The following is a 13,786-nucleotide window of genomic DNA, read 5'->3' as shown; positions in this document are numbered from 1 at the left end:
TCATTCCAGTTCCCACTCCAGGTCCCTGCTTTGTGGGATTTCCTTCACCGGAGGGAAAAGCAGTGGGGGGACTCTTATGGCTAGGAAAAAATCCTTCCTAATTCTGACCCAGCAGCTGTTCCATCTGAGACGCCTCTAGGGATGGCATGGCAGGGATCAGAGCCCAGTAGAGCAGGGTCTAAGCCAAGTGCAGGAATCCCCTCCTCAACACCCATTTCCTGGGTCCACAAATAGAGCTGCTCTGCCTGAATCACCCTGGGCAGCCCAGGGACTGCAAGAGCAAGCCTGGTGCTCAGGAGTGTGCCTGGGGACGGGACAGGAGCCCTTCAGTGCTGAGGAAAGAGCACACTCAAGGTCCGCGGTGCTTGGGGTTCCCTTCTGGTTCCTTCCCCCTCCTCTGTACCCACCTTTTTTACTCCCACCCATTCCTGCCTGGTTCTGTCTGTGATACTCACACGCAAACCCAAACCTCAAACCCCAAACCCCGTTTCCTCGATATGCCCACTTTACCCTCTCTGAAATCCTGCCCTGGTTTCGGTTCTCCATTCCCCTGCCTGCCTCTGCTTTCAGATCTCCAGCAACCAACTGCACCTCCTCAGCCTGGACGGCCCTCGCCCCGTGCCATTGCTCTCACCTCTGAGAGAAGTGGCATGGGAAGAGCCACATGTCCCACTCAGCCTAACCCTGTCTCTCTCTCCTGCAGCGCTCATGTTGTGGGCACAGACACTTACGGATACCGGTGTGTGCAGGGATCCCTCCACAAGCGCCCTCCTGCCCACCCTTTCAAACACACACACAGTGTCCAGAGGGTTTTCTTCGGCGCGTTTAACCAAGTGGGGTTTAAGAGCACACAGGCACGGCCATGCAATGGCGTTGCAGTGGGGTCGGGACCGGGGCAGATCCCACCAGGGAGCGCGAGAGCGAGTGAGAGTGTGGCGGGAGGTGGTGTTGTGCCCAAGACAATCCGTGTAGGCAGCGGGATTTGAAGGAGGAAGGTGAGGGTGAGGCTGAGCAGCCTGCACTCCATGTTGGAGGTGCCTCCAGTAAAAACTTGTCCTCCAACCATGACTGGCAGAGCAAAGAATGGAAGTGAGGGTGTTACGGGTTTCGGAAGAGAAAGGTGGATCCTCCCAGGTCCTCGAGCAGCAGTGACTGAAGGAGAGGCTGTCTGGTTTTTAACTGAGTACCAGGAGCTGTGCTTTGCCCTCAGCCTCCCCCTCTCACTTTTGCTGTAAGTCCCAGATATGGTGTGAACCAGGACTCAGAAGCAGGCTGAGCTGGACGTGAAGCGTTGAGAGTTGAACCACAGAACAGAGCTGGTGCACACCTGTCCCACAAGCTGATGGAGCAGCCTGAGCTGCAGGACATTTGGACCTCTCCGGCCCTTGAGGACCTTGGAGCAGTTAGGTAGGGTGACGGAGAGAGGAAGACACAGGCAAGGACAAGGAACAGTGCTCCTGGCCAACAGGAGAGCGGGCAAGAGGCAGGAAAGAGGCAGCTCCTGCAGCGGTGGGCAGGGTGGGAGGCTCCCATGCTATCACTCAGTAAAGTTGTGCTGTCCAGACCTGCTGAGGATGGAGCAAGCAGGGGTCCTCAGCCAGAGTCGGCAGAGAGCTGGGCTTTGATGGAGCTGCTGGCTGTTGGGCTGTCCTGGGGCGCTGGGGCCCGCAGAGCCACCCATGGCTGCCACAGGGTGCATGGTGCTGACGGGGCTGTCAGGAGCTGCACAGGGCCGGGGGGGCCAGAGAAGGTGAGAGCAGGGACGGGGTGAGCTTTGTCTGGTGGGATGAGATGGGATGTGGAAGCATCCGCCTAAGTGCCAGTAGGACGTGGTTCTTCTTCTTTCCTGGTGGAAAACAGCACAACTCGTGGGGCGCAGGGGTAAGAGAGGGCCGGCTGAGATGAACTTGTAATCTCATTAAGGATCGCTAGGACCTTTGAAGGTGACAGATACGATCTTGTTAAGTAGTGGAGAGGGCCATGCAAGGTGAGGAGGAGAGCGGGCAGCTGTTCCTCCAGAAGACATGACAGCCCAGCCCCTCTCCCAGGGTCGTCTTCTTGTTCGTCGAGGCGCTGGCGTCCATGGCTTGAGAGCGGCGGCAAGAGAAGCGCCGGGGAGCACAGCTTCGCCGGGTGGCTTCTTTCTTGTAGGGTGATGGTCCCACCTTGCCCCTCTGCTTTAAGGATGGGGCTTCTTAACCCTTCGGGTTGCCAGCGGCGGTGCGTCAGCGGCCCCTGAGCCCGGCCGGGAGCGGCTGCAGGAGGCCTCTTGGCTCGTTTCGGGTACCCTGAGCGAAGCGGGGGCTCGGATCGCCCCGCACCTGAGAGCGGAGCCGGGCTGGGAGGGGGTCGTGCCCGGCGGGAGGCCGCCAGCAGCGGGCCGGACCCCCAGCCAAGCCTCTGCGTGCGACCGCCTCCCCCCCCCCCCCAGCCCCCCGAGCCCCGGGCGGGGTCTCCCCGGCAGCGCAAAGGGCACCCCCAGCCCGGGGCTCCGCTCCATCCCCCGCGGGCCGCTCCCCCGGCCCCCCGTGGCGGTGAAGGGGCGGGGGGCCGGCCCCGGCGGCGGGAGCGGGGCCGTGGCGGGGGGCTGCCCGCGGTCCGGGGCGGCGGGAGGCGGGATGTCCCGGGGAGGGAGCGGGGATGTGCAGGCACACGCAGCCGCTGGCAGGCGGCCGGGGCTGCGCGGCGGGAGGAGCGGAGCGGCACACGGCGCGGCACACGGCGCGGCAGCTCCCTCCGCAGCCCCGCGCTCCTCGGCCCCGCCGCGCCGCGCCGGGCATGGCCGCCCCCCGCCGCCGCGCAGCCCCGCGGTAGCCGCACCGCCACCCGCCGCGTCGCCGAGGTGAGCGGGGCGGGGGGGGGGGGGGGAGAGCGCGGCAGGGACCGGCAGCCCACCCCGGGGTCCCCCCGCCGCCGAGCCGGCCTCAGGGCCGTGCCTCTCGGCGGGGCACTGGGGGCTCGGGGTGGTCCCAAAGGAAGGGGGGGGGGGGGCGGGGGGGCGATCCGCAGCGGCGCGGCATCCGCCGGGTTCCCACCCCCGCCCCCGGACCCCCAGCCCGGAGGAGGTCCCTGATAGCCCCGGTCTGGGGGGCAGCGCCCGGTAGCCCCCCCTCCTGGGGTTGTCGCTGGGAGCCCCCAACCGGACGGAGGTCCCTGGTACCCCCGAGGGGCAGGTTGATATCTGCCGGGGGCGTCCCTAACAGCCCGCAGCCGCCCGGGGGGCTGGTAGCCCCCGACCCGGCCAGGCCACAGCGGAGGAGTGGGACCAAGGGATGTCCCTCCCGTGTCCCTGTGACCCGAGGCCAGGCCTGCCCAGGTGCTGCTCACACCTCCCTCGGGCACCGGCTGCCCCCCGGGATGCCCCTGCTGCCTTGCCGGGGTCCAGGGTGGTCCCTGGGTGGTCGCCAGGAGCGGTGGCCGTGGGGCGGCTACGTCAGAGGGCCTGAGAGGCTGTGCCTTGGGAAACAACATTGGCAGTGACCTGTGGTGGGAGGTTGAGCTCCTCGCAGCCCTGGAGGAACAGGAGACCAACCGTCCAGCCCTGAATTATTCCAATGCTGCCCGGCGTTTTGGGGCAGGAGGCACAGGAGGGTCCTGCGAGCGCGGTGAGGAGGGGACCATGGGGAGGGAGGATTCGGAGGTCCACGCTGGGGTTTGGCTGGGGCAGTGGCAGTAGCTTCCTGTAGCCCCTCTGGAAGCGCTGCGTCCTTCGTCAGTGATGGTTTGTTTGCTGGAGAGATGCTTCGAGCAACATCGTTGCTTCTTGTGGGCTATTTTGCCTGGTCCAGACGGGTGAAGTCCTTAGCAGGGACCCCAAAACCTCTTCCTGCAATGCATGTCTACATGTGGGCGGGTGGGAGGACTTCTCTCCCCATCTGAGGAGTCTTTCAGGGCAGCTCTCGACCCAACACCACCTCCCCGAGCTGAGGAGTCGAGCTGAAAGTAGAATGGTCCCTGTCCATCACACCCACGCAGCTGGATGGAGTCTGCTCCATACCTTCACCACTCTCCTAGCAGAACTGTTTAACCCCTCCCATCTCATTATAGTAATATATTTATGATATCACCCTCGAATTTCCTGCCCTTAACAACCCCAGAAGGCTGGGAGGGAATGAAGCGTTTTTTGGAAAGTATTTAATGTTACTTCAGGAGGGCAGGAGGTGGTCGGCAAATAGATGGGTGCAGGAACCCTGGGCTGACGGGGCTCTCTGCAGGACAGCCGAGGAAAGGGACCGCACGGAGCAAGAGGTGCCTGCTTGCGTTTCCTGCCCCACCTGTCGCTTCGCTCCCTCGGGCTGGAAGGGGCTGCCATTTACTGCCTGCTGGGTCTCCTGAACTCCTCACAGAATCACAGAATCACAGAATGGTAGGGGTTGGAAGGGACCTCTGTGGGTCACCCAGTCCAACCCCCCTGCCGAAGCAGGGTCACCTACAGCAGGCTGCACAGGACCTTGTCCAGGTGGGTCTTGAATATCTCCAGAGAAGGAGACTCCACAACCTCCCTGGGCAGCCTGTTCCAGTGCTCCGTCACCCTCAGAGGGAAGAAGTTCCTCCTCATGTTCAGACGGAACTTCCTGTGCCTCAGTTTGTGCCCATTGCCCCTTGTCCTGTTGCTGGGCACCACTGAAAAGAGTCTGGCCCCATCCTCCTGACACCCACGCTTAAGATATTTATAAACATTTATTAGGTCCCCTCGCAGCCTTCTCTTCTTCAGGCTGAACAAGCCCAGCTCCCTCAGCTTTTCCTCATAGGAGAGATGCTCCAGTCTCCTCATCATCCTCGTAGCCCTCCGCTGGACTCTCCAGCAGCTCCTCATCTTTCTTGAACTGGGGAGCCCAGAACTAAACACAGCACTCCAGATGGGGCCTCACCAGGGCAGAGCAGAGGGGAGGGAGAACCTCCCTCGACCTGCTGGCCACACTCTTCCCAAAGGGCTTGGAAAGCAGCCGGGGTGCTGTAAAAAGACTCAGCCCATCTATTTATTTAAGATGCGCTGGAGAGATCCTAACACGAAGCTGAATCCCCCCCTGGACCGGAGGAAGGAAGATAAAGGTCCCCACAGCTGGGCTGAGGTTGCTAGAGCCTTCTGCTCTCTTGGCAGCAGCTAGCAGGGCCAGGTGCTCCAAGGTGCAGTGTAACAGCCTGGGCTATTCCGTGCTCAGGATTGAGCGTGCATGCTCAATTCACCTGTACATACATTTTAAAAGGCTGCTTGATTCTTAGTGCTCCAGCGTTGCCTTGGAGGAGGGAGTCTGGAAGGACAGAGAGGAGTGCAGTGACAAGTCCGTACAAAACTGGCTGTTTCAGCTCAAAACTCCCGGGTAGTGGAGAGGAAGAGATGCGTGAAGTGAAGCTGCGGTGTCAGCCAGGGGATTTTTCTGAGCTTGCTGTTTTTCTCTCTGTAGGTGTTCATCTCGGTGGGGCCACACTGACCATGCTCAGGAGCTTCTGTCTCCAGCTCATGTCCTTGGTTTGGATCCTCTTGGCCCATCACCAGCTTGCCCAAGGTGAGTCTCTGTAGACATGGGTCCTTCTCTCTTACACCATCTTTCCAAACCTGTCCTTATAGCATTGCTGAAGTCCCCTCAGTTCTCTGTACAAAATAGAGCTGGCCTGACCTGGAAGACCAGACAACGCTGCTCAGTCATACGGCACCTGGGAGGTGACTGGTGGCAACCGTAGAGACCCTGGCTTTGGTGCCCATGGGAGTGTCAGTCTCGCTGCTCTGCCTCTCGCAGTCAGGGTGAATGGGTCGGTGAGCTGATGAGACTATTCAAAGGGGCATGGTGAGGGGGAAAGAAGATCGCAAAACCGAATGGCTAATCCTGGATCCCGTGAGACAAAATCCCTTCCCAAAGATTAGTTTGCTCTCCCCTTGCTCTGGATAAGCAGTGAGTTCCCAGAGCCATCTGCCAGGAGATGTAGTTACAAATAGGAAGGATGACAGTACCTAGGCTTGGGCTGCTCCCAGGATGCTGCTCCAGCTCTGCGGGGGCTTGTTTTGGGAGGCTCTTACCCCGAGCGGTGGGACCCGCCGCCTCACTGCAGGAAAAATGCGTGGATGCGGATGGGTGATTTCTGCCCTTGCTTGCCTCCTAGGCAGGGCATCGCACGGTTTGGGGAAAGCCTGAGTGCGCCTCTTGGCACGGGGGCTTTAACCTACCCCAGTCGGGGATGGAGGGTCTCAGTCAGCTAAAAGTGTTCATCTCCTGGGCCTGGCCTGGGACCACGCTGGGCTCCTGGAGAAACCCTGTGCCTCCTGACATGTGCTTTAGCTCCTCTGCCCGTGGAGCTGGAACGAGCCAGCTCCCCTTGGAGCTAAGATGCGGGCAAGTGATGGGGGAGAGGGGAAAGTGGAGATGAAAGGGGACACCTGGCTGGAGAAAGCAGGCCAGCACCAAGCTGGGGATGAGAAGTGGCATGGTGAGGCCACGGCTCAGTTACAGCTCCTGCAGCCTTTAAATAAGTAAACAGAACAGGATACCTGGCTCTTTGCGATGCCCAGTCCTGCCCAGTCCTGCCTCCCCACACCAGAGTGGGAGTGCTGGCAGCTGGGTCCTGACAGAGGGCAGGAGCCCTGACCGGACTGCTCTGTGCCCACAGCTGTCCCTGGGAATGAGGACATCCTGGGAGATAAAGAGGATCCGTCCTCGGTCCCTTTGTGCCCCTTGCAGTACCTGGTCCTGAGCTTTCCCACCATGCTTGTCACACGTCCGTGGGACCAAGGTCCCAGGTGGGTCAGGCCCTATTACACAGGTTGCCTTAACGCACGGGCAGCCCCAGCTCTTGCCCAGAAGGGCCCGAAGTCTAAGGGAGGCAGCAGAGAGAGAGCGAGGGGGATGATGAGAGAGCAAGTAGTTTTGAAGCAGTGTCCAATTTGTCCATAAAGGCAGAGTTATCACTGCTTGGGTGACTGCAAAATCCTCATCCCTCATGAGGCATCCAGCCGCTGAAAGGAAGGTCCCCCGCCTTACAGTTCTGGGAAAGGGCAGGCTGAGCGCTTAGGAAGGAAAAAAAAGCTGTGAGCCAGCAGGGCTGCCAGCAGATCTGGAGTCATCCACGGTTTGTGCTTAACCTAACTCCCCCTGTCTCCTGCCTTGTAGGTGATGACTGCAGCGAGCGCTGTAATCTCGCCCATGGCTGCTGTGACCAGGATGGGAAGTGCAGGTACAGCTCGTTCTTGGCTCCCCACTCCTGCTGCCCCTGACCGTAACTGCTCTCCCTCTCTTCATGCTGCATCCCTGGTGCTTGCACCCCTGTCCCAAGCTGAGGCGCCTGGAATCGGCGACTCTGCTGTTTTTTTACCCAGTGGCCTCTGGAGTGGGAGACTGTGATCCATCGGCAGCTTACTGGTCCCCTTCCAGTGGGTCCCCCCCACCGCGCACTGACCAACGTCATTCTGCTGAGCCCTTTTTGTCTAGATGGGAGCGTGGGACAGCCTGGCCATGCCTGGGTGATGGGAGGGAGCCTTCAGGCTCCGATATGGTGAGGAAAGTCATCAGGCAGCAGTGTGGGCTTGGGGCGCAGCCAGCTTTCTTGGCTTACTTGATGTTTGAGATGGGGACGCTCTGTCTGGGAACATGGAAAAGAAGAGCTGCTGATGTGCCTGTAGATGTCTGAGGGCACCAGGGTTCCGTTCTCTGAAGCCTGGGCTGCGGGGTGGATCTCTGGGTGTTTTCACAAAGGGCTCGCCAGCAAGTTGGGGCCACCTCTGTCCCACAGCAGAAGCGTGTGCGTGATCCCTGGCGTCCCGGCTGCAGCGGGTGCCCAGATCCTGCAGGGGCAAAGCTCAGAGCCCGACCCTACCCTTCAGCCTGAGAAGCAGCCACAGGGCTGCCCTGGGCTGCCATGGCCCTGGACACTGCCTCCCGTCCCACCGTAGGGCTGCCCAGAGCCCCCAGCCCGCAGGGCGGCCCCGGGAGCAGCGGGCTGCTACAGACTGGCCTGGACACCGCAAGGGGACAGGCTGCCCGTTCTTCTCCCTGGGGCCCCAGTCCGCAGCACGGCCCCCAGCCTCGCACCACGCCGGGGCCCTTCGTTCCTACCTAATGCAGCAGATGTGGCCTGGCGGTGACCGTAACCGCACGGACTGCTGCACCAGGGAGCGTCCAGCGCTGGGTTTGCTGGGTCCCCAGTTGCAGCTGCGAAGAGCTCGCTTCTCCCTGAGCGCTTTCAGCGGCTGTGGCTGTTCGGGGGAGCTTGGTGCTGTGAAGCCTCGGCCAGAGACACTGCACTTCTCCATGTGGTGGGCAATCCAGCTGCAAGTTTTTCTGGTGGAGGCACACGGCAGTTGCTGCCCCAGATTTCAGGCCTTCAGCAGCTTGGCAGTGGCCCACTGAATTCACCCCCAAGTCAAGGAGACTTGTCTGCTTGCTTGGCCCCCTCCCTGGCAATTTTTGGGTTGGCCATCTCCCTTTTCAGAGGAGGGGAAGAGCTGATGGTGCCTGCAGCCTGTGAGTACCAGGGGGTAGGGGTGCCCACAGCCCTCTGTAAGCTCATGGCTGTCCAGGTATGAATGCATTTTCCCAGACTCTATCAGATAGATGGTATTGTATCCATTCCCATCAAAAAGCCTCTAATTAACATATATACTTCTTCTTTTAACCGTTTTCCTCATCTCTTTGGAACAACTTGCAGTGACTATAGCCTCTCCAGGTGTGAAAGTGCAGCCTTGGACTGGCCTGGCAAAGCTGCAGTCACCGCACATCGCGCTGAAATGAGCCCCAGCCATGAAAATGAACCCCCTTGCTTACTCTAGAGACCATTTTGGCTTTGTCACGTTTAATTTCATGCTGTTTTGAGTATAGCTTTTGCTGTGGCTGGTGCCGCCTCCACTCAGCTCTTGTCTTGTTATCGCTTGCTTTCCTCCTTGGAGCTGGCAGGCCTGATGGAAGCCACTGGAGCAACGCAGCTTGGCTTTACTTCGCCATCGGCACTGCCCCGCTCTTCGAGGGCCAGAAGACTTGTTGTGTGCTGCTGGTTTTCCCATCACACTGCCCTCGCGAGCTGGTTTATAGGTCTATTCCATGTGCCAGCCACGGGCAAGCAAGGGTTTGCAGCTGGATCACGGTGCACTTCAGACGAAAAGTGACACATATTCTAATGCAGAGGGGCATGATGAAACACGCGAGCCTCAGGGGGCTCCTGTCCCTTTACCTCAGGGAGTTCAGGGTTAGGGCTGAGGCTTGTCTCTGCCCATCAGAGTGGCTGTGCGATAGGAGAGGTGCGGGAATTGCTGAGCTAACGCGGTGGCATGTACAGAGTGGTTGGCTGGACAGCAGTGGGATGTGGGCAGTGAAAGTGAAGCTGCTGAGCTCCCTTTCTGCCTCCTCACCCTCCCTGGCTGCAGAAGGCGAGTCTGCTCCTGCTCTATCTGCTCACTTCCTTGCAAAGATGAGATGCCAGTACTGACCTCCTCTGCAGGAGGCAGCCAGCAGGTTCCTGGGGGGCTTTGGGAGGGTTTCCTAGTGCTGCCATATCTGCGGCAAGCCTGCACAGCGAGCTTTTCCGCAGCCCCTGCTTGGGTTTTACCACGCTGCCATGCTCTGTCCTCCTGCAGGTGCGATCCAGGCTGGGAGGGCGAGTACTGTGAGGAGTGTGTACGTATGCCAGGGTGTCTCCACGGGACGTGCCACCAGCCTTGGCAGTGCATCTGTCACAGCGGCTGGGCCGGCAAGTTCTGCGACAAAGGTGAGTGGTGGGCTGGACATCCCAGCCTCTGGTGCTGAGGGCAGAAGCCCAGGACACCCTGCATGGCTGGATGACCCGGCATCGCCAGAAGCCACCCAGGTGATGCCACCTGGGCTGCTCAGGAGGTGGGATGTTGCCTGGCTGCCACAGCAGGGACCCATCCCCATCCTGCAGCGGAGGTCAGGCTGCCAGCACCCGCTCCCTGGCTGCACGGCAAGAGCTGCTGCGACACCGGCCAGCCTCAGGAAATGGAGCAGATGAACTCATTGCCTTTCCCACGCCGCGCTGGGCTCTGGGCAGCACCTCCTGCTTCCCCTGGGGCTTCCTGCCTTTGGCAGTGGCCAGTGGACTCCCTGCCTCCGGCCGCGGAGGCTCCTCTGTGCCATAGAGAGCTCTGCACTGGCTGGCCTGATGCGCGCACAGCGTCTTCACGTCATGCAGATTTGTGGGACTATTTGCTTTCTCTGCACCCCCCAAGTCTACATTTTGCAGACTGTAGCTGGGAGGCACCACACAGGCACTGCACTTCTGTTGCTGCAGGTGCCTGTTGGAGCAGAGGCGGGAGAAGCTCCTGCCGTTTTTCCATCCCCCCCTGCATTTGACGGGCTGTGCTGAGACTGAATTGGCCATGTTGCCTCTCTTTTCTTGCTAATTCCCACCTTTTTCTTTCCCCTCAGACATCCACATCTGCGAACACCAGTCCCCATGCCAGAATGGGGCTCAGTGCATCTACGACCGAGACGGGGAATATTCCTGCCTGTGTTCAGAAGGCTTCCACGGGAAGGACTGTGAGATGAAGACGGGGCCATGTGAGAAGGCAGGGTGAGACACAGCGGTGGGGGCGGCAAGATTACAGACAGCATTAGCTTCAGGTCACACACTGCCAAGCTGTGGCCCAGCTTGGCTCGGTATCTGTGGGATTTCCATGTGCTGGTGGAGTTAAGCCAAAACTACCTTTGGCTTTGGTTTAGCTGCATGCACCGCGCAGTCCTGCTATGTTGTGACCTGAAGAGATTCCTGTCCCTCGCTGCTGCGGGTGTGATGAGCTGACATGCGTCATGCCTTTGGGGAGCATCAGCAGGGCATGTTTCCTCTTCGGATTGTTTGGCTGAAGACCATCCCTGGTGGGTGGTGGGCCCATGCACAGCCACAGCCTTTGAGGAGGTCCCCTCACCTCTCACTCAGGGAGGTGGAAACTCCTGCCTGGTCTTCTCCCTGAGAATAGCTGCCCCCGGGGAGAGAGCCAGTGCTGGACCTACTGGCCACACGAGCGGCTGTGTGTGTTTTCCTCCCTGGGGTGGGGGAAGCTGCTTGCTTTCCATGGCCATGACCCATCCTTGCTCTCTCCATGCAGGTCTCCATGCAAGAACGGGGGGCAGTGTCAAGACGAAAACGGCTTTGCCAGCAACTTCACCTGCCGGTGCCTCGCTGGCTTCGTGGGGGCTCTCTGTGAGAACGACGTGGACGACTGCCTGATGCGCCCCTGTGCCAACGGTGCCACCTGCCATGATGGGATCAACCGCTTCTCCTGCCAGTGCCAGGTGGGCTTCGAAGGGCGTTTCTGCACCATCAACATCAACGACTGTGCCAGCCAGCCATGCAAAAATGGGGCAAAGTGCTATGACCGCATCAATGACTACGACTGCTTGTGTCCTGACCGTTTCACTGGCAAAACCTGCGAGATCTCCGTCCCTGAGCCCACCTGGGCTCTCCCCTACCACCCTGTGAACCGTGAGAACGTCGGGGGCGTGAAAGGTACCACCAGTGAGATGCCAGGGGTGACACAGCCAGAGCCTGTCAGGACCATGGTCACAGGGCGGCGCGTGGCCAACCACAGCGAGAAGGAGCCGGGGGGAGGGTTGTTGAAAATCTCTGTGAAGGAGGTGGTGACCCAAAGGGACTCAGGGCTGAGCGAAGCCCAGCTGGTGACAGTGCTGGTGTTCGGGGTGCTGACAGCAGTGCTGGTCCTCATCACCATCCTGCTAATGCTGAGGAACTGGCAGAGGGGCCGTCAGAGGTCAAACTGGTGCCAAAGCCCTTCGCAGGCTGCAAGGAAGCTCCAAGACCAAGAGTGTCAGGTGGGCATGCTCAACACCGTCCTGATCGAGCCCAGGAAGACAACGGAGCTGTGAGCTGCGAGGACTCCGAGACGGCCCCTGCCAGGTCGTCGTGCTGGCAGACCCGTCGAACTGCACCCTGAGGAGCCGTGCTAGCACAAGCTGGGAAGCGGGGAAGGGCTCCCAGGGCAGCAAACGCGTCAACGAAACCCCTGGGCGTCAAGCATTGTTGTGATAGCCCTGCCTGGGCCTGAGCCTTCTGCAGCCCAGCACACGCAGGCATCTGAAAGCTGTGTTGGGCCAGCCCCGCGGGGGAGCGGCGACATGCCGCTTGCGGCAGCCCACGCCACGCAGTGCCGGTATCGTCCCACGTGAGCTCTCAGAAACAGGATGGGTAGTGCTGAGGAGGGTACGACCTTCTCGCAAGCCCAAATTCTGCCAGGCCCTTTGTGACTCCTGTGACTACTGGAAGGGGCTTCGTCCTCGTTTCCGCTGGTGTTGGGATGTTTCTTCTGAGGCCTTCAGGACGGTCATGGCTGCACGGGCCTCTCTGCCCCTGTACTGGGTGGGGTGGCTCCTGGCTGTTTCTGGAGGCTGTCGTTTCAGATGCCGTGTCCCTAAGGAACGAGCAAACACCCTTGCTCCCTGGCCTTGTGGTTCTGTGGAGCCAGTTCAAAGAGACTCTGGAGATCACCTGGGGTGTCCTCGTGCCCTTCTTCTGCCCTGTGTGATGCCCCGTCCTCTTGCTGTCAGACTTGGGGTTACAAACACGTTCTGTACTTTCCTCCTGATGATCCAGGGGTCTTCTCCCCCCACTTACCGAGCCGTCCTTTCTGGTCTGGCCACAAACGACCAAGCTCCTTCCCCTCTCCAGCACGCACTTCTGCCTCACCGTTTGCTGCGAAGGAGGAGCATGGCCTGCTCCCCTCTGGGGGTCCTCTGGGCCTGAGCTGGTCCTTCTGATATGCCCTCGCAGGTGAAACTGGAGATGGACAAGGCTGGGGATGTGCTGTGTCTGGTTCAGGAGCAATACGAGATGCAGATCCTTTCCTCTCCCAGTCGCTCCAAGGCAGGCAGCTGGCGCTAACCTTAAATCAGCCGTTGTAGCGCTTCTTGATACAACAAAGGCTGAGCTCCCCACAGTGGATGTGAGGACAGGCTGCCGAGCCTGGGATGACCATAGGAAGCAGATACGATACTGCCCTCTCCGACATTGCTAATGCACAGCCAAGAGGCAGTAGATGGCCAGGTCACTTGCCTTTGTACTAGGTCTGCTCTTGCCTGTGCTGGTCTGGTGTGCAGCAGTCAGCATCTCTGCCAGGGCCAGGGTTTTCCATGCCTCCTCATGGGCGTGGAGGGATAAGCAGTGGGGTACAAAAACTCCCCAACCCAAACCCTACTACTGGCCTGCAGGGCTGCAGAGCTGGGTTCAAGTTGGTGTGAAGAGAGCAGACAGAGGAGTGAGCCCTCAGCCAGGAGGGAGACCTGGGAGATGGGACTGGGTCTTCATCAGAAAGATTATTTTTTTAATACATGGATGGATGATGTACCTTTATCAAATAAAACAAATACAAGCCCAGAAACAGTGTATCGGAGAATCATAAAATAATTTAGGTTGGAAGGGACCTCTGGACACCAACCTCCTGCTCTCAGCAGATCCAATTAGATCAGGTTGCTCACCTCCTTGTTCTGGATGAACATTTTCATCACTTCCCTCAAGAATGCAAACCCAGGTTGTGGCACAGGAGTCGTCATGTCTCATGCCCTGGTTGCAGGGGTGGAGATGGCTCCTGCAGCCTCAGGGGAAGGAAAGGGACCTGCCCCAGGGCAGTGCAGCAAAGGTGCGTACCTGCTAGGTGTTGCCTCAGTGCTGGGGAGAAGGCGAACACCCAAGGCTGAGTCCAAGGGTGCCCATGGGAAGAGCGAGCTGATCCTAAAACTGAAAGCAGCTGTGGGTTTGTGCAGCTGGGAGCAGGGCAGGAAGGGTAGCGAGTTTCCCTGTGGAAAAGCGATCTTGAAATAAACTAGCCTCAGAAGCC

The 13,786-nt window shown here is 59.7% G+C and overlaps 1 protein-coding gene across 1 annotated transcript; it reads left to right on the top strand.

Annotated features, from left to right (window-relative positions):
* Positions 1-2,780: 2,780 nt before the first annotated feature.
* Positions 2,781-13,316, top strand: DLK2 (delta like non-canonical Notch ligand 2). Its single transcript, XM_075445656.1, has 6 exons — positions 2,781-2,842; positions 5,406-5,507; positions 7,104-7,167; positions 9,560-9,690; positions 10,368-10,512; positions 11,045-13,316. The coding sequence occupies exons 2-6, from the start codon at positions 5,435-5,437 to the stop codon at positions 11,820-11,822; spliced, it is 1,191 nt and encodes a 396-aa protein (XP_075301771.1). The 5' UTR covers positions 2,781-2,842; positions 5,406-5,434; the 3' UTR covers positions 11,823-13,316.
* The last annotated feature ends 470 nt before the right edge of the window (positions 13,317-13,786 follow it).

Source organism: Opisthocomus hoazin, chromosome 2 (assembly GCF_030867145.1).
Source record: "Opisthocomus hoazin isolate bOpiHoa1 chromosome 2, bOpiHoa1.hap1, whole genome shotgun sequence".
NCBI classification, from domain to species: domain Eukaryota; kingdom Metazoa; phylum Chordata; class Aves; order Opisthocomiformes; family Opisthocomidae; genus Opisthocomus; species Opisthocomus hoazin.
The sequence above is the reverse complement of the archived record's forward strand: the minus strand, read 5'-3'. Positions and strand labels throughout refer to the sequence as shown.